This window comes from Coenobita brevimanus, chromosome 104, assembly GCF_032717465.1.
Source record: "Coenobita brevimanus isolate Jiangsu-jjx chromosome 104, ASM3271746v2, whole genome shotgun sequence".
NCBI lineage: Eukaryota > Metazoa > Arthropoda > Malacostraca > Decapoda > Coenobitidae > Coenobita > Coenobita brevimanus.
In genome coordinates, this window is record NC_137057.1 from 48725846 (window position 1) to 48752564 (window position 26719).

A 26719-nucleotide genomic window follows, 5' to 3' on the forward strand; every position below is an offset into this window, starting at 1 on the left:
AGGTGAGGGATGGGGTGGATAGAGGATGAGGTGAGGGATGGGGTGGATAGAGGATGAGGTGAGGGATGGGGTGGATAGAGGATGAGGTGAGGGATGGGGTGGATAGAGGATGAGGTGAGGGATGGGGTTGATGGAGAGGATGGGATGAGGGATGGGGTGGAGAGATAAATGAGACAGGAAGATGTGAGTTGAGGAAGGAGGGCAGTTTAATGGCAGTAGACAGGGTTATATGGAGGTGATTTGTGCTGGTTCAAATCAGGCCAGGAAATATTGAAAGGAAATAGGAAGGTTTGATTGAGTTTTAGTGTTTTATCTGTGACAGGCAAAATAAAAAGGAGGGTGGAGTGTTTACATGTTACACACGGTTTATTGTATTGTGTTCCAGTACAGTAAGATCTCTGTAAGTCAGACCTCCACAAGTTGGAAACTCCCTTGAGATGGACACAGTTTTGGCTTGCGTGTATTATATTTTCTTGTTCATCATCATCAGCCGTTTGAGTATCCACTGCAGGACCAGCCTGTCCCAACCAAAGTAGGGATGATACAGCCAATGTCTCTCTACCAAGTGGCTTAGATTACATGTACTGTATATATATTTTTTTAAATTTGCATAGTATGTTCCCATTCTACAAGGAAAATTCAAATCTTTCTGAAGTAGCTGCTTTTTTTCTTTCTTCTTTTTTCTTTTTCTTTTTAAAAAGATGGTCTGTTTTGTAAATGAGTGATGCCACAAGTCTTGTACTCAACTAAAGTGTAAATGAATGTCGAGCACTAGTGAATTCCTTAGGAAGAGCTGGCATTTCTGAGAAAGAAAACTAGATTATTTTATTATTTTTATTGTTGTTGTTGTTGTTGTTATTATTATTATTATTATTTATATTATTTTTATTATTATTATTATTATAGCAAAAAGATTGTAATTTCCCCTAGGGATAAGGTGTTGACAGATGAGTTGGATTTGCAGATTAGTATGACACACATCAGCCTTTGTCCAACTTAATGAGGTCTTACTGTACTGTAGTCATGGCACATGAGTCTGAAGGTGTAATTATCGTACCCTGACGCCCTACCAGACAACAGTGCATCCAATTTCGTATCATATTACTGTATACATGAATCATATTATTATACACAAATATACACGAATATTATTACATGCGAACATATACACGAATCACACACATATCATATTATAAATGAAATCAAATGCACTGTTGATGGGTAGGTTGCTAGGGCACAATAATAACACCTTCAGACTCATGCACTGTGACTATAGCAGGGGCGAGTGGCTGGGAGGAACTCCAGGGATTTGGTGTCTGAAGATAATTTTTAATCACTTGTAAGGATTTAGGCTTTTAAGTTTTTATCATGCTGAAGAATTTGTAAACGATGAAAATCCTCAGTTTTACCGATTATTGACAGTTTGTGAAATTTTAATCGTGAGAATCCTTTCTATCGCAGTATTTTTGTAATATTTATCATTTACACTGTTAATATGGTGTTCATATTTTGTACTCTTTTTACTTTAAGTTAGTATAAAATTATTATTTCTGCATCTTGAATACCAAGTTGTATTGATAAATTAACATTGGAATGTGAGACCCATCATGGAGAAGTGCCATGGAAAGGATGTAGCATTGTAATATTGTCTTTTTCAGCTACTGAGCAATGTGCAATATGCCGGAAAAGGACGAAAATCTGGTCCAAGTTATGGTACAAGAACTATAAATATGTTCTAACCCCTCAGTCTAAGAGGTTCCTTGTGAGTAGAGTAAAATCTGTCAAAAGACAAGAATTACAATACTGAAGGGGTTAATATGATTATGCATAATTGTTGTACTGTACATGTCTGATTCATTTTTGTGTATACAAGTCTGTACAAAAAAAAAAAAGATTCGTGTTTTTATGAGTCTAAACAAAATAAAAATGATTCATGTTAAGATGCAATTTTGTAAACATTAACAGGAATAGTCTCTACATTTCTCTCAGACTCTCACGCTTCTCATGGAGCAACACTGGATTAGATGGTGAAAGAATGAATTAATCTCTATTCTACTGGTAGATGTGTTTCCCTTGTCCACATGCACTTTATTGCCATCACAGTGGAATGCATCGCTCATCATCTGTTTTTAGCACTTACTAGTTACAGAAATGTTAACTCCTTCAGTATAGTTATCATTATTACTGGTATTATTATTATTATTATTATTATTATTATTATTATTACAGTATTTGTAGCAGCCGTGGCTCAGTGGGTTTGAGTGCTCTGACTGAAGGGTCAGAGGTTCAAGTCCAGCCAAGGGTCATTGGTAGACATAAGGAAGGGTATCCAATCATAAAGTGCAACACACTCCAAAACCAAATTCCTCTACCCAGAGCAAACGCCTTAGCCCTTTTCGACAAAAGGGGACAGCAGTTAGAGAGAGAGAGAATTTTCTTGCCGCCAGCTGACAATTTTAATAAGTTTTAGGGAGGCCTTTCCTAGTGAGGATGCTGGAAACACACTGTTTCACTACAAGAGAGCATCCCAGTGATAAACAGAAGCATCTAATGGTAGCAGCAAAAATGAAGGCTGTCATCATACTGGAAGAGTCAAGATGGGCTGGACACTGGTTCCTTTATAAGTCCATGTGAAGGAATCTGCCTTTGCTATAGTTGGTTTGTTTTCATCTGATAAAACTGGGCTATTCTTACAACTTCAAGAAATCCCATATACTGTGAGGCAGGAATGAGTCTCCTTGGTTACTAAAGCCAGGTTATTTTCTTCTGACATGACTGCTCTCATAATTTGAATACTGTCATATGGTTTCATGAAATTCAATAAGCCTTAGTTATGTGGTAAGAATGAACCTCCTTGGTTACTAGTCAGATCTACTCTCCAATCTGACTGTGCTTGGCCATCAACTGAGCTGGGAGGGGATCTTTGTCAGGTGAAAACAAACATTAACCACAGACTGAACCAGATACTGTACTGTGCTTGCATAATATTTTAGATTGTACGCTCCTTTAAGCTTCTGTCACTGTGATAACATTAGACCAGATGCACAGTGTGACAGAAGTGTATGTTTCTTAGGCAATAGTGACAGGGGAGGGAAGGGCAGTGGTTGCAAAGACATGTTATAAACTGGGGAAGTGTTCCACAGTACATATTTACAAATAGAGTACTCTTGGTATTACCAGATAATTCAGTACCATATAAGATCACTATCTTTGTTGCACCACCTCTCACTATGAACAAAGAAACAATCTCCCAACACTACACAAATTGTCTCAACAGCATCCTTTCCTTCTCCTCCACCCAACTCTACATTTCACTATATATATATATATATATATATATATATATATATCCATCCATCATCCAATCCTGCATTGCCCCATGAGGAGCGTAGGAGCCTGGGGCTAGGCAATTATGTATATATATATATATATATATATATATATATATATATATATACATACATACACACACACACATCCGTCGTCCCTCATAAACTAGCTTTTCCATTCCTACACTATATATTTCATAATTATAAAATTGTCTTGAGGCAGCAAAAATGCAAAATCTTATCTTACTTAAAGAGTTAATAAAGACAATTTTCAATGCTTTCCTTAAGTGTTCTTCTGGTGCTTTAATTGAATATAATCATGATGATTGATGTAGGTTTGTCATGTATGGAACTAAACTCAAGACCTCAGATACACTCGGCAGCACCATAATTCTTTTACTTTAATTTGGCCAAAATTTGCTGTATATCCATCTTGAATGCTGAACTGTAGTAATAGATTTATATTAGAATACTGAGCTAGTCATGAGGAAGTGCTGTGGAAAAGATGAAGAGTGGTGGTATTGTCTTTATGCTAGAGTTGTGTGAAATAAACTACAAAAGGATGAAAATCTGGGCCAAATTAGACTGAAAATGTACAGTACCAAATGTATAGTTTAAGTTTCAGTCTTATTATAATAATTTACTAACCAGATATAGCATCAGAAATATACTCAGTATTTATTAGCTATATTTACAAAACCACTTATTGTTGTGGATGCAGATGCCTTACTTTGTGTGTGGGGACATCTTGGACAGGTTCCAAGAATAATTATCCTAGAATGCTGGACACAGCTTTTGTAAGCTCTTCACTCTTAAGTTGGATGTATTTTATTATTGTACAATATTGCTTTCATGACCCTTACTGCTATTACTACAGGATACTGATTATTTTGTTCAGCTTAAACTGGACCCTTAGTCTGTTAACTGGCTGAGGGTCACAGGTGTGGCTGTGGAAAGCTGAATGTTCCAAGGTAGACCGAGGAAAACAATGAGTGGAGTCCTGTGTGGAGACCTCAAGGATTGAGGATGAGTACAGAAACTGATAAAAGTGTGAAATGTGGAGAACAGCCATCAGATGATTAGTTCTGCATATGCTAGTGTGGTCAATAGTCTCTAAGTGTAAATATAACAAGGAAATAGTGGCTTTTATATGCATTTTTCAATGCAGTATATACAGGTATTATAAGTTGTGATGTCCTGTGTTGTTATGTATTTTGCTGTATCTGCACTTCAGGGTTGTATAGTAATGTGTTCTGTTCTCTGTAGTTCCTTGTTACAGTTTATTTATGATTTTATTTTCCTTTGTTGACATACAAAACTGTCACCATTCTCCACTGTGCTTTCCTTGTTACAACTTGTGTATGATTCCACTGTCCACCATGCAGCTTTTGACATGCATTAATTGACTTCTTGATACCTCTATAGTTTGGCTTTGTTCATCTCAGCACTCTTCTGCATATAAAGCACAGGCAGTCTGGTTAAAAGTCAGGCATGTGGTTCTTAATATCATCACCCTGGTAATAGTTACTCAGCAGGGGGAAACTTGCCAGTCAGGTTTATAGATGATGATGGAGTTTGAAAAGATGACTTTCCTGAAACTGACTGTAGACTTAAAAAAAAAAAAAAAAAAAAAAAAAAGGGGGGGGGGGGGGCCCTTTATAAATTTTTTTCTCACCATAAATACCAGTATGTTGCACTAGCATTTCCTTGTGCATTGTCTGTCAGCCACACACAACATTACAGCCGAGATGCTTGTGGTGGGAGTTTACTGATGACATAAAGTATACTGTACTGTGCAGTATTTGTAATTTCGGAGGCTTTTTAGCACCTCTTCCTTACTGACACCTACTGCATGTTAAACATTCTGATGTGTTATTTATGGCTTTACTTATTCAGTCTGGTGTATGCTATGCCTTATTATGCTGGTGTATTTTTATTACATTATTCTGTTGTATGTTTATTATCCCTTATTATTCTGGTAATGTTTATTGTGCCTTATTATTCTGGTGTATGTTTATTATGCCTTATTCTGCTGGTGTATGTTATTTGTTTGTTCTCTATGCATTATTCCATTGTATGTTATTACTGTATCTCTTTGCTGTATACTGTACATGCCGTAATTTGCATTAACAACATATTTTAATGGGTCTTATGTAGAATTTAAGTGGTAAGGAAAAGGTCCTGTGGAGGCTTCAAAACTGAAAATAAAGCCCCTCATCCAACAGCTTCATATACTGTGTGTGTAATATGAAGTTACAGTAACAAACATCCTTTAAAGTTTCTAACTCTTAATATTAAGTCTGCCACAATGCTTTACAGCTCTATATATATTATTGTATACACTGATATAATTTTTTCCTTCAGTTTTCAAACTGGAGCAAGGGCGAAATAGCTTGGTGAAATCTAGAAGCTTCAAATCCCATCAGTCACCCTAACCTCTCTGGTACATGGGGGGTTTGTTGAATAAAATATCTCATATTAGCTTGCAAAATAAAAACTATCTGCAGGCTGTAGGGGTTGTCTCACTCCACCAATATAACCATTTAACACAAGGTTCATATTTTAGGTGGCACAGGGGACTTCGTAGTTCCTCCTCATGTTCATTGGTCATTTCCCACTGTTAGGGCTGGCTACTACAATAAGCCATCTTCATAGCTGTCTGTCTGTGGTACTGCCCACAACAAGCCCAGCATCTCTCATATCTCCCTGAACCACATCTCTCCACCTAATCCACTGCCTTCCCCACAACCTGCTTCCATCCATTGGCCTCCTTAATGCTCTCCTCCAGTTAATTTTGCATATAGTACTACACCTTTGTATCCTTTATACATTACTAAAGCAAGCTATGTTAGTTGTAAAAATAAATAACAAGGTGTCCTGGGACTTGATGTACTAACAGGAGGTAATTCTAGGACTATTACTGAGTAGAACAAGCAGTATCAACATAAGTCAACTCCCATCCATCATGGAGCTACAGCTTCAGATAACCTTATTGGTGAATTATGTGGAAAATCTTTTTTTTTTTTTTTTTTTTTTTTTTGTTTTGTAAGGGAGGTATATGGAAGAATTATTATAGAGAAAGTAAGAGAGATACCTGAAGTCCTAGTGAATAATGAGCAGGGTGGCTTTAGCAGTGGCAGAGGATGTGTGGATCAAATATCTGCAGTGAGACAGATAGTGAAGGCTTGTGAGAAGGACTATACAGTGTTTATGGCATTTATGGATCTAGAAGAAGCATTTGACAAAGTAGACAGAGGACTGTGGAAGGTTTTGCACATGTACGGTATAGATGATAAGCTGCTGGGTACTGTCAGGAGTCTTTATGATGGTAGTGAGGCATGAGTAAGGGTTAATGGGCATCTTAAGTGAATGGTTCACGATCAGTGTGGGTGTGCGACAAGGTTGTGTGATGTCCCCATGGCTGTTCAATATATATATGGATGGGGTGATGAGAGAAGTAAAAACATAAGTAATTGAAAGGGATGGCATTGGTAATGAATGGTGATGGATGGAATATCTCAAATTTCTTGTATGCTGATGATGCAGTGCTACCTGCAAATACCAAACTAGAACTTGGCAGACTACAGTAGTGCAGGGTTTTGCAGACGTTTGTAACTGTCGTGCCATGAGAGTGACAGCATTCAGATTCAACTCTATCAGATACGCTTATGTGAAGCTACATAACGTGGTGAAAGTTTTTTGGCGAATCAGATATAGGTGGGATTCCAGGAGCTTGAATGATGAGTGAATGGAAGCGTGGCCCACTGGACTGGGCAAACTGGGGCTGTCTGGACATTACTTCTCCTCACCCTGCCCTAGGGTGGGAAAGGAGGTCTGGATGATGATCAATTTTGCCCACAAGGTGAACAGCATAGTTTTGTAATGGTTGGGAACTGAACCCATACTGACAATATTTTCTACTAAAAATCATTCCTAGAATCACATCCTAAAGTTAGTACATCAAGCCCTGGGATACTCTGTACATAAATGACAAGACAGTACCAAGGAATAATAAGTATAATAAATCACAAATGAATACGTGTTACAAAGTCACCAATGCTACTTATATGTCTCAATTTCTTGCTTATCAAAGTCCATCACAGTACTATACTTTGTTTCACCTTGCAAGTGTTGTTTGTAAAATCTTTATGATATCAAATGTGAATTTATCAAAATAATTGCAGTGAACACCATATCCCTATTAATGATGATGCTGGAGGATATGCTTGAATAAACATGATTTTCCTATACCTGTACTGTGTTTTATGTATCCTTATTAAATGAGAGACTGACTTGAAGACTGAGTGATGTAGAGAGGAGACAGGATGGGATGAAAAGAAATATGACAGAGGGAATTGGGAGACAGAACGAGGTGAAGGGATGGGATGGAGAGGCAATGCAAGAGGGATGTGCAAGTTGATGGGAAAACAGGATAAAGTGGAAGGGTGAGATGGAGAGATACATGACAGGGGGGTGTCAGCTGGAGGAAGGATGGTCTAACAGCAGAGGACAGGGTGACACAGAGGCAGTTTGTATGTGGCCACCTCATATGAGATTATGGCATCTGGCTATAGACAGACTGATAGTAAGATGGCAGAGATGTGTTATAAATGGAACAACACCAGTGGCACAATATGCTGTGAGAGAGAGAGAGAGAGAGAGAGGAGGAGGGGTTAGCTTTTTGTGCCAATACATAATTTACAAGGCTGTCTATACTGTATGCTGTTTCAAGTGCTAGAGAGGGAGGCCTTCTTGTGATGGCATCAATATAACCATGTAATACCACTGCCTGGTTATGTAAACTTCAACTCCCAATTTCCAAAAGATGAATGTTGGACTGCAGAAGGAGACAGATTCTGCCTGCAGTCCACTGGGTCCACATTTTAGATATACCTGGGGTTATAACTAATACTACTACATGTGCCATTTACTTACCTCAAGTTTGGAGTATCCTGTGAAAAGGTGGGGATGGTCTGATAAATTGCTGTTTCTTTCCACTGCAACCAACCTGTCCCAAAATCATTCCTTCTTGTTCTTATTGTGAGCTTTCTTCCCTTCCCATCTACTTTCCAAGCACATTTCTTCTCATTCCGTATTTATAGTATGTCTTCTTCCCCTTTATCCAATTCACTGATAAAGGCTGCTGTATACAGCTGCAGTCACTCCTCACATATCTAGGAAATGTGCAAGCAATATGATACCTTAAGCACAATAACTGTTAAGTGACAAGCAAGAAAATGAGAGTCTGCCTGATTCAGTTGGACATCTATCTATCTATCTATCTATCTACAGGCCGAAGCCCTAATCCCGCAAGGGGTGGCCGCAGACAAAACGCCTCCAAGTCATTCTGTCACCCACCACTTCACTGCCCTCCTCCCAACTCACTCCCCCCTCCTTCATATACATATTCTTGGTTAATTTCTCCCTGTCAGGGTTTTTCTGGCTCTCTGAACCTACCTCACCCCATCCTTAGGTGGAAAATGAGGTCTGGATGACGACCATGATGATGACACAAGCTCCCAGCTCATGTTCAAGGGGTAACAAGCACATAAAACATTCATCTCTGACCTCAGCTTTATTGACTCACGAACAACTTCTGTGAAATATATGACTTATTTTGGTGAGTGCTTAACAATGAAAACTTTTAAGCAAATTCATTCATCATTTCATCCTGTGCAGCCCCATGAGACGCATAGGAGCCTGGGGCTAGGCAAGTTGGTCCTGACATTTAAGATGAGAGTGACCAGCCTCACATCTCTGACTGGCATTACGTGAGCAATATACCCCAATCACCCATTGGATAGAAACCTGCACAGGCTCAATCCAACTGGAGTGCTTTAATTACCCACTACACCACCAGGTGCCATCGTTTAGTTATAGTAAATGGTTTCCTGGTGTACAGGAAACCATATGGCTTGTCACTCAGTGTAGTCACCCACAGGCAGAAAGATAAGGAAAGAATGAAGGAAAGAAAGACAAGAGGGAGTGTAGTCACCCACAGGCAGATGAACAGAGGAAAGAATGAAGGAAAGACAGAAGAGGGAGTGTAAAGTCACCCATAAGGAGAAGGAAGAGGAAAGAATGAAGGAAAGAAAGACAGAAGAGGAAGGAACGAAGGAAGGAAAGGAGGAAAGGGCAGCCACCCGAGAGCAGCACTGAAGTGAAACAACTTTAAATTTGGACAACCTATGTCACCTTACTCACATCTTCATAAAATGCACAGGGTGATTCAAACATAGCACTCCACTAGAAATGCAGCTGGAGGTATCATATCTGTAACAAGGATGGCTCTATCTGCTGATGTGGACATAAGAATGAGTGTGAGGGCAAACACTGATAGCACTGACTGAGCTGTCCCTACAACACAGAAAATCACCGAGCCAAGTGGAGGTGCATTATAATATATGGATCACCCTGTGGCTAGATAACAAAGTAAAGGCTTTCCTGCCACTGTCTAATACGGCAAAAACTCATCGCACGATTACACGTGAACAAAAATGTGGACATTATAAGCCAACAAACACATTATATCATTTAAAACTGATACTGTCTGAGGTTCATATATCTAGATAGTGGTTCAACTACCCCTTATCTCTGCATTCTACCCACCCCACTGATCAGTACAAAATACAGTTCTATGATGATTATAATACTGATGAAGATAATGTGGCTTTAACAGCAACAACCTACAACCTATACACTATTATCCACTCTATTTGCCACATCTTGCAGAATAAAAACAGTACCGGTACAATAACAGCCAATCTCATATCACCCTATTTGAGTTGGAGGGGCCTGCTGTTAGGTTATCATGTAAGAGTAGATGACCAGACTACTTCTCTTAATGGCACTACTCGTACATGAATAAATCTCCAAAATTCCTATATACTCTGAACTGCTTCTCTTTGGAAGTTTGGATTCACTTTCCCAGAGTAGTTCCCCCAAAACTTTAACCCACAGCAGTTCAAGTCCCACTGTTGCACATTTTATATGATGAAGGACACTTATAACCTGGTGTGTGGATTTTTTTAAAATTTGTTTTTCCTTCCTCTGCTCAAGTTACATGAAATAATAATAAATAATAATAAAAATTTTACCTCTTACAGACTGAGCCTCACAGAAGGATATCACTCCACCACCATCATCAAACAATGTCATGTGAGGGAACACTACACTCTTAAACAGTTTAAAATATATGACAGATACGGTATACAGTATAAAAATACACTTACAAGGAATAAGTATTATTAACGATTATGATGATGATGCGGAACACATGTATGAGGACAACTTGCTGATCTGAGTGAAAGCCTATCTCTCCATCATCCCATCCCTTATTACCCCACCATGAGCACAGAGACCCATTCCTTGCCCACGGCCCATAGTCTCATCGGGTAAGGAGACCCCTTAGCACCTCTTCCTTTGTTATTTATTTTTGGATACGGCTGGTTAATATCTTTTTGTACGTTATGCATGCACAGTAAGGCGATATTGGAAGGATTTATATTACACAGAAGATCTCAGTAAGGTGTAATAAGCAAAATGAATTGCTTAGAAAAAGGTGTTAGTGAGCTTCTTTCCCAACGAGAATACCGGCCCAGAAGTGATACGTGAGCAATACAGCCCAAACACCCCATAGATGTAAACCCATTTTCCAAGATATTTTTTCATGCAACAGGTGGTATTCATATCACCTGTCCTTACACAATCAATGCATATCTGAAGACAACACCTTTTTTTTTTTTTTTTTTTTTTTTTTTTATGGACTTGCATAAGAAATGATAATAAACTGCTAAGTAATCCCTTGATTATCCAGACATCCATTACACGAACAATCCATTGTCCTGACGCTGTGATCTGGCTGTTCGAAACCATCATTCATACATTTTTCCATTTTATCCAGACAAAATGCTTGTGTCCGGGTGGAAATTATGACTAAGCAAACATTTTTGCCAGGCAGGGCTGTTTTTTTCATGGAACTGCAGGGTATGGCCTGCAGTGGTGATTGCTTGTCTGTGGATGATAAGTCTGCTTGACCATGGTACTTGCCTGGCTGTGGTGTATAGGTCTGCTTGATCAGACAGGGTAGTGTAAAACATCGGGAATACGTGCTGTATGATGTACTGGAGTGGCCTTTTACAGTGGTTTAAAGTTAGGGTATACAGTATATGAAGGAGGGCCAGGACAGAAGTCCATTATCCAGAAGAATGCACTATCCAGACATGCCTTTGGCTCTATTATGTTGGATAATCGAGGGATTACTGTATAAAGTACTTACTGGTATATGTATTTACCATTACTGGAATTGTAGGCTATTTTTTACATGATTCTGTAAGTTATTATCATTAGGATTCTACATTCCAAAATTTGTGACATCATGAAAAATCCAAGGAACTAAATTTATGCAAGTCAATATTGTACCGGTCCATGCATCTGGTATATAATTTCATACAATACCAATAATGCCACTCACTGTACGTTTTTCTTCAAATCAGCAAGTATAATGACAACAATGACCTAAATGACATAAAATTAAAAGCAGATTCAAATATAAAAACACAACAATACTACTGCTGGACTGGCTGTCTCACCTAATAGGGTTTGTTTCTGTGCTTCTTCTTCTTCTTGGACTTCTCATTTGGTTGTTTTCCTCCAGCACCACTTGTTCTGGACCTCCAAAGTCTCAAAATGCCACACTCGCCCCCAGTAACGTATGTGTCGGAGGAGGAATCATAGAGGGAAGCCCGTGTTGTCAATAACTTCTGCCTTGGTATGAATGCTCCGAGGGGCGTCAGCCGTCCATTAGATGGATCAAACTTGAGTGAGCAGAGGGAGTCGTTGGAATTTACCGAGAGGGGAGGGATTTCGGAACTTTCTGAGCGGAACCCAGCCAGGATTGAAAGAGCACCCTCCCCAGTCATATCCACAGACACAAAGTAACAGTCATCAGCTTGTTCATGCTTCATGACTGTGGCGATGTCTTGCCTGGTGAGCTTTTGGAGGGGGGCTGCTTCCTTGATGTCCCAGTACTGGAGTGTCTCTATGTCGGTCAATCCAGCCAGCCTCTCCCTATCCTTGGTATGACTCAGCCAGAACAGTTTATCGACCACAGATTCAGTGTTCAGGCAGTATGTGAATGCGTCCTCCTCGCGTTTCTGCGAGATGTCGAACACATTGACGAGACAGTCGGTGGCGGATGTGGCGAGGGTGTCTGGATTCACAGGACTGAACTTGACTTGGGTTATATCATCCGTGTGAGACTGGGAGTAGGAACCGAGGAGCTTGTCCCCTCGTACATCCCAGAATAAGATAAAAGCACCATCGACAGTCAGCTCGGTACCTCCACATAAAATCCTCTCACTGCTAGACACATCCAGGCAGGTCAGGGGCCGGGTGGTGGTGGACTCTCTCTTCTTGCTGCAAAACTGTTTCTCACACCGACTGGTCCTAATATCCCACATCTTCACCAGGCCATCGACGCTGCTGGTCCAGAGGATGTTGGAGTCCTTTGGTGAGTATTTCAGCCCCGTTACACTGCCCTGGTCAGACGTAAGGTTCATCATTGCCTCAAGGGTATCCCTGTTGTAGACAGCAAGGGTACCATCTGACACAACGGCTGCGATGGACTGCCAGTTGTGTGCGGCAGCCAGGTGTAAACAATACTCAGCCTCAGACACAATGACCCTAGTGAGAGGATCGTAGTGGCTGGGGAAGGTGGACAGTATCTTATCCAGGTTGTGGTCAGCTGTGGTGGCCTCAGCTGATGCCTGGCACTGATCTGCAGTAGCATTTGCGTTTTCTGAAATTACAAGTTTACTACAGTATTTTACAAACTCGGCAAGGCACTGATGGGGAGTCTACACATGGTAGCACTGTGCACCCTGAGTGGAGCAGCTGCAGTGTCCACCTGGGAGCCAATCCTTTCCCTACTTCCCTACACCCCACCATGGCAAGGGCCCTGGTCAGACCCTGGTGAGTTGCTGTTTGGATAAAGTACACAACTTTATTCCTAAACAGTTTTGCCAATTAATTTACTGGTAAAACTGGCCAGGTACAAAAATTTGTCACTAACTCATGTTTCTCTGTCTTCTCCTCCTATGAAAGTCTAATGTCTCAATACAGCATTTTTTTTTTTTTTTTACATGTGCAGATACAACCACTCCAAAACCTCAAACACAAATAGATAGTGTTACAGTATTGATATGTGACAAGGTTAGGCTGCTAATAATGATGAAATCAAATACATTAAAACGGTGGGGATGAGAAGTGGGGGAATAATGCCACACTGCCTCCAAAAAGACTCATGCAAAACAAACAGAAGGCTTTACTGCTGCAACCTCCCCCTCCCTCAAAGAGAGAGAGAGAGAGAGAGAGAGAGAGAGAGAGAGAGAATCACATAAAAATTTCAGCTTAATGTTTTACTGTGGCTTACATGCATCTGTGAGGACTGGCATGGTGGCAGTTGTGGTGACAAATAAGATGAATTGGCTGCAAGGGAGAGAAAAGGAGAATAAAGGCGAGACGGAAGAAAATGGGACAAGGTAAGGAAGGAGCAAGGGAGATGAAAGTGAGAGGGCAAGGGTGATGGATAAGAGGAGAATAATGATGGAAAGTGGGAATAAAGAGAAAGGAGGAAGAGAAGGAGCAAGGGAGAAGAAAATGAGATGGAGGGAAGGAACAGTGATGGGAAAAAAAGAAAAAACGGAACGTACTAGGAGGAAAAGGGGAAGAGAACTGGAGGAGGAAGAAAGAGGGTGAAATGAGACAGGCATGGGTGGTGGAAAAGGACAAATAAGAGAAGGGAAAAAAGGAAGGAAAGAGAAAAAAGAATGAAGAGGAGGGAGAGAAAGTGAACTGTCAATAGGTTACTGGCTTACGTGCATTTGAAAGGTGTTGCATGGTGGCGGCTGTGGTGATACTCGTCTCAGCAACAACACACCCAATGTCTACACCACCACTCCACACCAGGATGATGGTGTGTCAGTGCTGGAGCCCCCACACCAAGGCTTCTGTTGTTTGATCTGGCAATGCTGCACAAGGGATTAATTTTGTGGTTAAGGACATTGCTAGCACAACATTTTATTTCAAAATTATGTTCTTTTGTGATTTAATCGATTCTGACTTCCATTCCTATAGCATATGAATTACCTCCAAATGTAAATTAGTTTCAGCCTAACCTAGCCAAATCCCTATTTCACATGAATATTTTTACGTGTTCAATAATTTCAAATCTTTTACTCCCCCCCATCCACCTCCATCAATGGTGGAGACCTGTGGGAATGCAGGGTATTGTGTCAGTGCAAGGAAGAGGTACATCCACCGGGAAACTGGTTAAACTAAAATGAATTATGCAAAAAAGTGGTTGGGATTATGGCAGCCATAATTATACACATACTCTCACGGACTACGACTACACCATTTACAGGGCTTTTATACATATAATGAATGCTACCGTTGTGAGGTTAGGTTAGGTTAGGTTAATACTGCTACAATTCAGCTTCAACTGTCACAATTTAGCAGTTATGTTTGGTGGTTCGGTTAGGTTAGAAATAGGTTACATTACAGCTGCTGTAATTGTAGTCCTAGAGTGTATAGTTATGGCTGCCATGATCTTAACTATGGCCTACCAAAAAAAAAAAAAAAAATGTAAAAGCCTAACCACATCTAACCTTGCAGCAGGGTTTTGTCCCCAATCCTCAAAACATCAACATAAACTCATCTAACCAAACCAAACCACACATAAAGGAAAACATGGCAACTACACCGGCAATTTTAATAATTAATCTACTATAATCAAACCAAAAATTATCAAACCTGAATTAACCTCACACAGCCAAACAAACATATCTCAGTTACTTCTTATTTGTTGTAGAAATAATTACGGAAAACTTGTTGCTATTAATGGGACGGAACCCACTGCAAAAACAACACTGTGAACCACACTTGCCCATTAATAAAAAAAAGATAAATAAATAAATTATAACAGCATAAGCTTTGCAAAGCAGTCTGCTGCAAGAAAAATGTTAAATATTCAACAAGAAATCCCCCCCCCTTCCGAAGGGCGATACACCCATTACTAAATGATGAAATATAAACTGGAAACATTCCAAATACTGTACTTGAATTCTTGTTGTGGCTTTTGCTAAATATTACGCAAAAGAAAACTAATTTGCTGGCAAAAGGGCTACACGAGAAACAGAGCAAGTCTCCTACAACTTTGCCATGCTTCTAAGGACTATCATATGAATTTCAATTATTTTCCAGATAATATTGTAACTCACTATAAGCTTTACAAGGTTCTCGACCGCAACAAGTGTGGTAAAGCTGGTGAGGCGGAAATCTCCCGGGATATCCTGCCCATACACGTGAAACCGAGCCCTGTTTCCAACCATTTCGCCGAAGTTGCCATTTGCTATTTCATTTCAGTCATTTGTCTTCAGTAAACACATCAGTGACCTCCAACTTTTAATTTTTTACATTTCGATACTTTCATTTTTTTTCTCTGAAGTTTAATATTCATTCTAGAATTCAAAAATCATGGTTAAAACTGCTTGATTTATAATGGCAAATTGGCATACTTTATGCGTAAGGACCTTTATGTATAAATATTTTCATGTTGTTTTACTTATACTATGAATTTAAACTAATGCAAAGCAGACAACTTTATTTACGTATTGATGTCAATTACTCATTAACGTTCAAAAAAATAAATCAACATTTGAGGGAATGTTTGTATAATTAAGCGCGATATTTGAGTATAGAGCTGGCATGGTGAATTGTTACTGTACCATATAGGATACTCTTTTAGTATCATTTAAATGGCTAGATAACTAAGGTAGCCAGAAGGATACTGTAGGCAGGATATTCACAGCATGGTCAAGACAAAATTAGGTCCTTCCCTTCCCATTACGGCTTTCTGTTATGCTACCACCACCAATGGGAAACCTAGGAAGATGTTTTATAGTATGACTCGAATGTTATGGCCAACAGGCAATCTTAGCACTTTCCACCAGTGCATCTGGCTATTGCATTAACCATTATTTTGTTTTCCCCACATTTAATTTTGTATTCCAAGTGACTAAGACTTCATAATACCTCTTCCGTAGCAATTTTTTTTTTGCACATTACACTCCAGTATACAGTACTCTTGCCTCTTATTTATGTAAGCTACAATGAATGAATGAATGAATAATGAGAAAAGCTAGCACCACGCCTAGACAGGCTAGGCTATGTGGCACTAAGGTAGCGAAGAAGGAAAAACCATTAAATTAGATGCAAAATAGGCAGAGCAGAAAGAAAAACCTACAGATACTAAAATGATAGAACACCATACCAGAGAATGTAAATGTGCTAATGTGCAAAATCATTTACAATAAGGTGCTACAAAGCCCTCAAGCCACTTCCAATATGGCCATCAGTCTCATTTCTTTAACCTGACTTTTTCTACACCTACAAATGAAGTGCGGTGGGATCTGGAAACAAGGAAATTGATTACCATATACAAAAATAAGGGGAACTAGTGACAGCATGCCTAATGAATTGATCCACACATCCATTTACACATTATTCAAGCCTTTGGAACTCTGGCTGCACCACACAAACATCATCATTTGCATTTTTTTTTCTCTTCCTTTATGAAGCAAATGCACTTCATGTACATCAATATCATTCTACTGACTAGCATGTCAAAAAAAAAAAAAAAAAGTTACCAAACCCTTGTTGTCTTCTCATGCATACTTATCAATTCAGTCTCTTAGGTTTACCAAATTCTCTCACACTCACCATATCTATTCACCTTCTTGGTTTGTCACACCTCCCACCTTCAGTCACCCATTTCATAACCCTATGTGGTTGTGGAAACATTACTTCTAGCAGTGGCACCAATATAATCAGGCAACACTGCTATCCAGTTACACAAAATGTTTCTCAGGTCCTTCCCTATTCCCCAAAAGGAAGGTGGTGTATAGGAATGACCTTCAGTCTACAGTTCACCAGGTTCATAGTCTGATGAGTCTGTGGCCACAACTACCTTATCTAATTCCATTCTCTTCATCTCAGTGCACCATCTAAGAATGTGCTCACTCACTCTTAAATAAAAATTAAAGTGAATAAAAAACCTTTGACAATAAAACAGGGTATATTTTCTGTTACTTTAATAACTTATGTACAACTGTTCGTTATGTACAAAAAAAAAAAAAAAATGTCACATTCACATTGTAAATTTTCCTATCAAATTCCTTCCACTGTCCTCACAATTGTTACCACCTTCATCATCTAAGTTAATGGAAACATGCAGGGTTCTACGTTGACCCAGTGAGACCAGGCACAATCTCATTATACTCTTACCATACCTAACAGTTTCATTCAGCTTAGGATAGACTTTTAAAACTTGAGGGATAGCACTATTAAGCCCCTTCAATATAAGAGGCTTTTCCCAAGTTGAATAACATTTTATATTATCAGGAATACTACAGTAAAATGGAAATTACCTGGACTGAATGGGTTTAAAATTTATAACAAAAATGATACTGGGGAAACTGAAGTCACCCATTCCAACATATCAGATACATGGTCACACCTTAGAAAAGATCTGTCACCTTTCAGTGATTCATTTGGAATATTACACCTTAGCCTTCTCCTGTATGCTACTGAAACCTTTTTAATAAACATGCAAGAGGATATTAAGATGTAATGCACAGAAAAAATTGCTGTGGAAGAGCTGTCATGAAATCTCCAATCTTAGAACATGACCCACAGCTCCAAAAACTGTACTCTACATATCAAGATAACAGCCATAAAAACTGTACTCTACATATCAAGATAACAGCCAGTCTCATATTACAACACTTTTTTGCAAGGTAGCGCTGTCTGATGCTAGGCTAACATCATCCAAAATATTTAAGGATCAGTGACTGGCCTACACATCTGATAGCTTTACACTGCTGAGAAATAATAATAATAATAATAATAATAATAATAATAATAATGATAACAATAATAATAAAATAAGGTCATCTCTTGGGACTTTCAGTCAAAAACCCCACCTGGCATATGGTATGAAACCATCAAAGATATTTTTTCAAACCTCATGTGTTCAACTAATAACTTGTGAACTTAAACTTTTCACGTTCTCATGAGTGACTTCAGTTCAAATATCATTATGTTGATTCTGCACACCATACTTATATCCCACTTACCCCAAAACATTCCCATAAAAAGTAAATGTAAAAAATCCCTATCTTTTTCTCCTGGTTTTCTTTCCCCCCCTCCATGTCTGTCTGATTCCCCACCATGTCCTTGCCTCTATCTATCCTACATCATCGGCCAGCCACGTGACTCTTATACCCTAAGCCAGTACATGCTAGAACGGATGCGGTTGTAGTCGGGTAGTGCTTCACAAGGACCCACTGCCGCAACAGCCGGGCACTTGTCATACACATATTGGTAGCAAGTGTCTTGTACCACCGCAGAGGTCACAGCCTGGGGAGAAATATCATAAGCCTTAACACTAAAACACATGATGGGTAAGTACTTAGATGAGAATTACCAGTGACAACATTTACAGAATTTCTGGTTTTACAAGTGGCTCTCAACCCAATCCCTATCCCCTAAGAGGAGGATGTTGAACTACAGAAGAGCAATTTTAACCTGCAGTCTGCCAAGTTCACATTCAGCTGCACTTGAAGTTGCAACTACTACTACCACTACTACTTCATGGCTGTGGTGTTTAAGTATATACAGTACCTCAATTCTGGCATCCAGCTCGTGTAGTGGGATGCGTCGGTTGTAGCAGAGCATCTGGCGGCCAATGTCCTCACAAATGGGTGTGGTGCCATCCAATTGGAGGAGCAGGTTGGTCCGCAGGATATTCTTGGCGCGCTCCACCTCAAATTCTGTCACGTTGGTGCACAGACGCATCCACTCAGACTGCAGGTTGTACATAAAGTCCTGTATGGTGAAAAAAAAAAATATATATATTAACTCTTAGGTTCCTATGACTCATTCAGGTGAAAAAATAATCTGGCATAACCCCTCCGCGGACGAGACGGTGGAATTTGTTGGACCCACAGACAAGCCAATTTTTCAAGTTTTGAAAATTGAAGAAAAATGTCTGGTGCACCTGGCAATGCAATTTTTAGCTTCCTAGACTCATCTTATGGTTTTCAATGAAGCACAAAAAATTTTGCCAAGTGACTGTTAAAACTAAGTACAGTACAGGAGTGGAAAAATCATCACACTAAGAAATATCCACATTTTCACCCCCAAAAAATTTTCAATGGTGCTGAAATGACTAGATATGTGTATTACGAACAAAATCAGTACATAATTTGAGAGGTTTCATAAAAAATAATCCCTTCATCCAACATCCAATTCTGTGTTGCCCAACAAGGAGCGCAGGAACCTGGGGCTAGGTAAGTTGGTCCTGACATTTAAGATGAGAGTGACCAGCCTCACTCATTTCCGAGTGGCATTACGTGAACAATAAACCCCAACCACCCCTTGGATATAAACCTACACAGGCTCAATCCAATTGGAGCAGCTTAATTACCCACTAAACCACCAGGTGTCATAATTTGGTTATATGGGTACTACCAGTGCAGTACATGGCTTCCTGGTGTACAGGAAACCATTTGTCTCTACACTGAGTGACACGCCAAATGGTTTATCCTGACCACAGAAGAGTAAGTGTGAGGTTCATTCTTTGTACTGTGCAGAATTATTTTTAAGCAACAGGAAAAGATACATAAAAAAGTAAGAATATTATATCACTCACCATCATCATCTCTACTTTTATCTCCACCTAAAAGGTGGATGCAGTTACATGCCTATTATTCCTGACATATCAAATAATTTGGTACAGAAGTACTGTATTGCACCAACCTCAATCTTCAGTGGCTCACAGACAAAGTACATGCCCCAAAGACCAGTGTCCTTGTAGCATGTGTTGAAGGACTGGAATGAGTGGCACAGGTTTCCGATTACTGCAGCCTGTGGTAAAGATGGAGAAGAAAAGCTACACAGTGAGAAATTAAACACTATTATACTACCTTCACCTTAACTACATGTAAAATTGTCATCTCCCTATCTTCAATGCTCTCCTGTAACAACAGATTAACACTAGAATACAATGCTAATTCCCTTGGCCACAAACTCCCAAAAGTTGCCAATGCTCACTTGATACCGATAACTCAATTGAAGTTGGTCACCTCTTCCTGGCACACACAGTTGCAAACTTTCTAAAATCCCTTCCAAGATAATTATTAGTGAACAGTATATAAATTCTTCAATAATGTAATCATTAGTTATTACCCCAGTTTTTTAAACATGATTTACAGTACTAAGAAAAATATTGCAGCACAGTCACTAAAATACAGTACCGGTACATAAAACAAAAAAAGGTGCGATAGCATTCAACATGTAATGTTACAAGTCCTGCTGCATATTTATTTTGAAATGTTTATTATGTAGTTTTCAAACAGATTAAAGCTTCACTGGGAAATGCTGAAGTTAATGTACCAAATGATGCTTATGAAAAAGTATAGCTAATTTTCAAAACTGGAAACACTGGAAGACAAAACCGCCAGCCGAAATCGCAGGTGGTGAATAAGCCTAACACGTGGCGTGTGAGGTCAGTGCAGACAATCTTAAATTGATCTGTACTAATATTTTGAGTTCAAACGGCTTTATATTGTTTTTGTATATAGATATATGAATGTAAATTTTTCACATAATGAAACTAACGAAAGAGTATGAGTCAGAGTGATTGACTGGCGTTTGAGCTGAGAATATTCGTCCTGGAAATGAGATGGTATTCTAATATTTCCATACCAAGCACAATATATACCTTTTGTGGGACAAGTGTGCCATTAAATATGGTCTTCACCTGAGGTCTACTAACATCTTGCAATCAAATTACTTCATATTAGTTTCATATGATGATACAGTATATGGGTATGAATTTTTCATTTCATTCAAATAGTGAGGGAGCATGGACATCGATGGATTGAGCTAAGAACAAGGTTGGTCCTGGAAATGAGACAGTATGCTAACTTACTTTGGTGATTTCCTTTTACTGATCATAATGGAGCATCTTTTCCTCAATGTAGCAGGCAATTATGTTAATAATATTTAACTTGTGACAAGAGTGACACTTGATGCACATAAAAGAAAGTAGTTTGGCTGACCAACTGTTAATGTTTTCAATTACATTATGAGGAGAGAACTGGCAACGTTTGGGTGGTTGTGGCCAAGGCAACTGCAAAGACATACTATGGGAAGGATGGGAAGCCACAGCATTGCCTTATTTAGTCACAGACCTCGATGGAATAAGCTACAAGACGAAATTCTACGCCTAATTTATTTATATGGGGCAAGACTGGATTAGCTGGGGGGGGGGGAGTGTGGGGGCACCACAGTCAAGCACATTCATGGGCAGATGACCAGCCTACTTCCCCTGGTGGCATTATATGATTGAAAAACCTTTGGTCACCTCTAAGGAATCAAAATATACCAATGCAAGGCTGCCATTTCAACTAGGGTGTTCTGACCACTTGACTACCAGGTGACTTACAGTGCTATACATTATCAATATATTCTTTTCATCACAATGTATCAAGCCAAAGCACAAATATTTCAATACAGACCCCTAGTATCATCACCACCACAACAACAACACACCTGCGCAAGGTTGGATGCATTGTGGGCGCCACCACCATGTGTGCGGTCCCATGAGCCAATGATGGTGTTAGCAATCATGAGGGGGATGTTGTCAGGGTCCGCCCACCCAGCTCCCTCCACGGCAATGGCAATGTGTGCCAGGGGCATGCTGTCGTCACGTACACGGATCTCAGACCCTGGGTGCGTAGAGGAGCAGAGTTTCAGTCTGTTATCTGTTCTAACCTTAATTGCAATTCATAAACCCACTTACAAAGACAGGGTAAGTCTGGATCAAGAAATAAAGGGAATGCACAAGTTAGAACCACCAGTGAAACAGACCCCAGAATCAGTCAATTTATGGATGTCATACTGAGGACGGCCTGTGTTGGCAGATATAAAACTAACACCCTCCCACACTACTCCAACCAACCTTACTCTAAATAACAATACCTGTGAATCTGCATGGAGGGATCTCTGGTGTAGACCCCTCGTATGAGACCCCCATGCCCTTGAAGTGATCCTGGGCCAGGTTGACCAGCGCCTGGTGGTCCACACCTCCAGCACCAGCCAGCACAATGCGGGGACCTTTGTAGTGTGTGCTGATGTAATCAACCAGATCATCACGTGAGATGGACCTGCAAGACCATAACACGTTTTAAGGCTGGTTGCTTGGTTGCGCATGAAGATGGGTGAGTAAGAATTTTGTCATTCACTTAACAAAGAGGACACTGAAATCAGATTTGTTGTTATTGTGGCTCCAGGCTTATCTGGACCTGAGCCCCGTGGATTGCAGTCAGAAGCTGATCTTCTACTGCAGATCATCATTCCCCTTCCAGCAGACTGAGAGAGAGTTAAAGGATGTTTGTATAAAGGGGCAGTGCAAATGTCCAGTTATATCAGTGCCACCATGCGAAAGAGTCCTTCTCCATTGAGATATGGAATGAAAGTAGAGCCAAATGTACTGATACAACACCAGAGCAGGATATGTGTATGACAATGGACTTCCCTTCAATACAACTTTTTCCCATTATCCTTAATAATCCATGTATTTTCACACTTAACCCTCTCGATTTAACACTGCCGTATGGTGCATGGATAGGGACATCTTCACACAGTGCCAATGATATTACCTGGTGGCAATGCTGCCACCTGGTAATATAAGTCAGTTTTACACATGTTTCTCAGCTCCCTCCCTATTCCTTGAGAGGAGGACAGTGAACTGTATGAGAAGGGCAACTTCAATCTGCAGCCTACAGAGTTCACATCCAAGTAGGGGGTCACAAAAATACTTATTTACAACAGCAACATACTTGATATTCTTGGTGGGTCCAAGGATGGTGCGTCCAAGTGGGGTGCCCTGGAAGGCAACGGAATGCAGATGGTCAAACACCACCTCCTGCAGGTTGCTCTCCACCTCCTGCATCTCACGCAGGATCACACCACGTTCTCGCTCTATCTCAGCCTGAAGAAAATATTAGCCAGACCTCCTTGTAAAACATGGATGTTTTCCAGTATATTATAACTTTTCAAATATAATTTAACTTGGGCTGTAACTAGGAGAAAATGGCATGTCAGCCTGATAGACAGTAAAGAACTTTAATAATGTTCTGTAATTTGCTTTGGACATCATTAAACAAATGTTGAATCCATCCTCACCTGACCAAACTTGCTGTTCTGGATGATGTCGGATAGAATTTCAATGGCCTTGGGTACGTCCTGGGAGAAGCACTTGGCATAGAAGACCGTCTGCTCACGTGAAGTGTAGGCGTTGAGGTGCGCACCCATGTTCTCAACCTCTAGTTCAAGGTCTGTCTGTGAACGCTTGGCTGTGCCCTGTTAATGCGAGGAAAAAGGGGTCATGGGGGAGAATATAGTTCTTTCACCTTCACTTGACCCCAGTCTGCATGCTTTTGCAGCTTACCAGTAAGTCAAGTTGCTCACTGGCAAAAAAAGACCAACTTGCTATGGCTCTACATCCTTCGCACAATGCTAACAATTTGGGGACCTACGGACCCTGATATTACCTCACTGTGAAACCATTTAAACTTACCAGGGTAATCACATACAAAACATAAACTAGCCTAACCTAATGAAACCTTTATTAACCTTAACTATTCTAATGCATAATCACATGATCCAATCTGGTCTATCCTAACCTAATCCAAGTTTTTTTTTTTTTTTTTTTTTTTTTTTTAATGTGACCGACTCTGGGCATAGGCTTCACAGCCTGCTTTCAAGGCCCAGCAGTCCTCCTACGTACCGCACACCTCTAAGTAAACCTGGTCCAACCTTATTAAAACCAAATATGTATAGCCTAATCTAATAACCTTATCTAACCTACTGCAATCAAACAACAATCTTCCATGCTGGGCTCTCACCTTAAATGCCATGTGCTCCAAGAAATGTGCCACTCCATTATTGGCGTCAGTTTCAAAGCGAGACCCGGTGTCAATCCAGAGACCAACAGTGGCTGTGGCGGCGCCAGAGTCCTCAGTGGCCACACGCATGCCATTCTCCAAGACAGTGACGCGGGTGGGTGGCACGTTGACCAGTGTCTGCTCATAGCTGGCAGAGGCAGCCGTGGCACGCCAACGACATGGCTGTGAAATGGTAAACTTAACAGGTAACGGCACTTAATATTTGTCATGGTAGAGTTAATAGGTAGGCATTAATATATGTCAGAGTTGTACATTTAATGGGTAAAGGCAGTCCTTGTTACTATTACTGGCCAGATCTACCCACCATCTGGTACCAAGGTAAAACAGGAAAATTGCTCTAGGTGCTATGTAACTAACTTAGGTATAACCTATGAAAAGTAATTTGCTTTTCTATGCACATACTGTACTGCATTCTCTAAAGCAGGAATGTTCTGCATCCAGAAGGCTCATAATAATTAAGCTATACTATAGGTGGAATTGGAGCACCTGTTGGGTAAAGAATTACCATTAAGGTAACTTCCTTCTCCTTTCGTTTTTTTTTTTTTTTTTTTTTTTTTTTTTTTTTATTAAGGTACTTACTGAGTTGAATTTTGCCCTAAAGGGTTCTGGGTCTTTGTGGTAATTCCAATTTTTTTGGGGAGTTTGGTTTGGTTAGGATGGATTAAGTTAGGTTAAAAGTATGGAGCGTTAGGCCAAGTTAGATTAAGTTAGGTTTGGTTAAATCACTAAGTTTTCCATAGCTTTGACAGTTACTACTGTTTTCTTTTGCACATATTTGAGTATGTCTGATACACTGACGCATCCAGTTGCAGTGATGGTTGGTCAACAATGCAGGCAGTCAGACTGTTGATCAACAGAAGGAAGTTACCTTAATATACCAGCAGATAAAAAGCAGCTGCAGCCAGAAGGAACTTGTGGAATACCACTTCTTGAAGTCTGTTGTGTCCTTGATAAGCAAATGGCTGTGTATTAAAGGATGCAGTTGATGTAAACCACTGCAAATTACACAGAACTCCACCAAAGCAATTACACATCCTGGACATGCCATTTGGAAATTGCACAAAAAGTAAAACGTGCTTTTGCAAGGTTTGACATCCAGTGATGGATATGGCGTTATCAGGTGAATATTTACGAATTCAAAATCTTACATTACAGCCATTAGAGGTAAGTTTAAAAAAATACCCAGTAGGTATTGTAATCCAGAAGGTGCCAATTACCTTGTGAAAGACTCATTTAAAGAGAAAATAGGGAAAGGCCGCGCCCGTTTGCTAAAGAATTAATAAAAATAAGTATATTTTGTCTTCCCAATCACATCCTGCTATTAACTGTGTTGCGTATGTACCAAATTTGTTACCTTGAGATACTGTGTTATTACATTGGTTGAATCGGAGCGCCCGTTTCGTAAAGGATTACCTAATTAAGTTCCCAAGACACACGAAGCATCCAAAAATTTGTCTTAATCAGGTGTTTGGTTGTGTTGGTCAATCAGCTGATGGTGCCTCCATCCCCGGCCTCACAAATCTCATTTCTCTTCCATTTAAAGGTTATATATTTCTGTCATCCCCACAATAACAGACACTACTTCATCCTCCCCGCACATTCTAGCGACTTACCTTCACCAAAGCTGTTTTATTGGTGTAATTTCTGAGCAAAGCAGCGGCCGGCCGAATCAGACGAGACATTTTCCTAGCGATGGGCTGACTGAAGCTCGCTGGCCAGATGACGAAATCGTTCCCTGCCAGTTCTCATGCCACTTGGTACAAAATCCAGAGTCACTGTAAATTTTGCCCTAGAGAGGTATACTACACTTGTAAAAAAATTATTTTTATATTTCTAAATGGCCTAAATATACCAATGTCAAAAATTTGGAAGCCTGACTTGACTGGAACGCAAGAGAGGTCAAGTTTGGCTGTAGGTTAAAGGACCAATAACCGACAAAGTGATGTGCTCAGAAAGATATTTCTCAAAAGGATCCTATTTGGACCTAACTGCCAGAAGTGGTCTATACAACCAATCGTAAATTAAAGATATAAATGACTGCAGTATCTTCATTGTCATTGAACTTGGTGGCAATAGTCAGAAAAATATCCCTGTTCATCTGAAAACGAGTCTTATAGGACAAACCTATTCTGAACCATAATAAACTTTCGATATATAAATCAACAATGAATGGTAAGATAACCAGGTAAGACGGAGTATTAAATTGTATTTGCATGCATTTATACATATTAAAGTTGCGTCGGGCACCCACTTGGAATGAAACTAGGATGGCACAAGAGAATGCGAACACAACTT

General features: G+C 39.9%; 2 protein-coding genes across 2 annotated transcripts; both read right to left on the reverse strand.

Moving 5' to 3' along the window:
• Nucleotides 1-11872: 11872 nt before the first annotated feature.
• LOC145415922 (WD repeat-containing protein 89) lies at nt 11873-14245 on the reverse strand. Its single transcript, XM_080285031.1, has 2 exons — nt 14207-14245; nt 11873-13128 (listed from the first exon to the last, which is right to left on the reverse strand). Exons 1-2 carry the CDS (start codon nt 14226-14228, stop codon nt 11921-11923), a joined length of 1230 nt encoding a protein of 409 aa, XP_080141157.1. The 5' UTR covers nt 14229-14245; the 3' UTR covers nt 11873-11920.
• Nucleotides 14246-17474: 3229 nt separating this feature from the next.
• Nucleotides 17475-26120, reverse strand: LOC145416119 (mitochondrial-processing peptidase subunit beta-like). Its single transcript, XM_080285211.1, has 9 exons — nt 26038-26120; nt 24365-24586; nt 23643-23819; nt 23297-23448; nt 22437-22621; nt 22008-22183; nt 20211-20318; nt 19074-19277; nt 17475-18809 (listed from the first exon to the last, which is right to left on the reverse strand). The coding sequence occupies exons 1-9, from the start codon at nt 26104-26106 to the stop codon at nt 18669-18671; spliced, it is 1434 nt and encodes a 477-aa protein (XP_080141337.1). The 5' UTR covers nt 26107-26120; the 3' UTR covers nt 17475-18668.
• Between the last annotated feature and the right edge of the window lie 599 nt (nt 26121-26719).

What these genes read in the sequence shown, in the direction of transcription:
- LOC145415922 (XM_080285031.1), bottom strand. Translation starts at nt 14,228, where the DNA reads ATGCAACACCTTTCAAATGCAC. An exon ending in GCAACACCTTTCAAATGCAC is followed by an intron (nt 13,129 to 14,206) that starts GTAAGCCAGTAA and finishes TTGTAATTTCAG; the next exon opens with AAAACGCAAATGCTACTGCA.
- LOC145416119 (XM_080285211.1), bottom strand. Translation starts at nt 26,106, where the DNA reads ATGTCTCGTCTGATTCGGCCGGCCGCTGCTTTGCTCAGAAATTACACC. An exon ending in GGACCCACCAAGAATATCAA is followed by an intron (nt 22,622 to 23,296) that starts GTATGTTGCTGT and finishes ATGGTCTTGCAG; the next exon opens with GTCCATCTCACGTGATGATC. An exon ending in ATGCATCCAACCTTGCGCAG is followed by an intron (nt 20,319 to 22,007) that starts GTGTGTTGTTGT and finishes TCTTTACCACAG; the next exon opens with GCTGCAGTAATCGGAAACCT.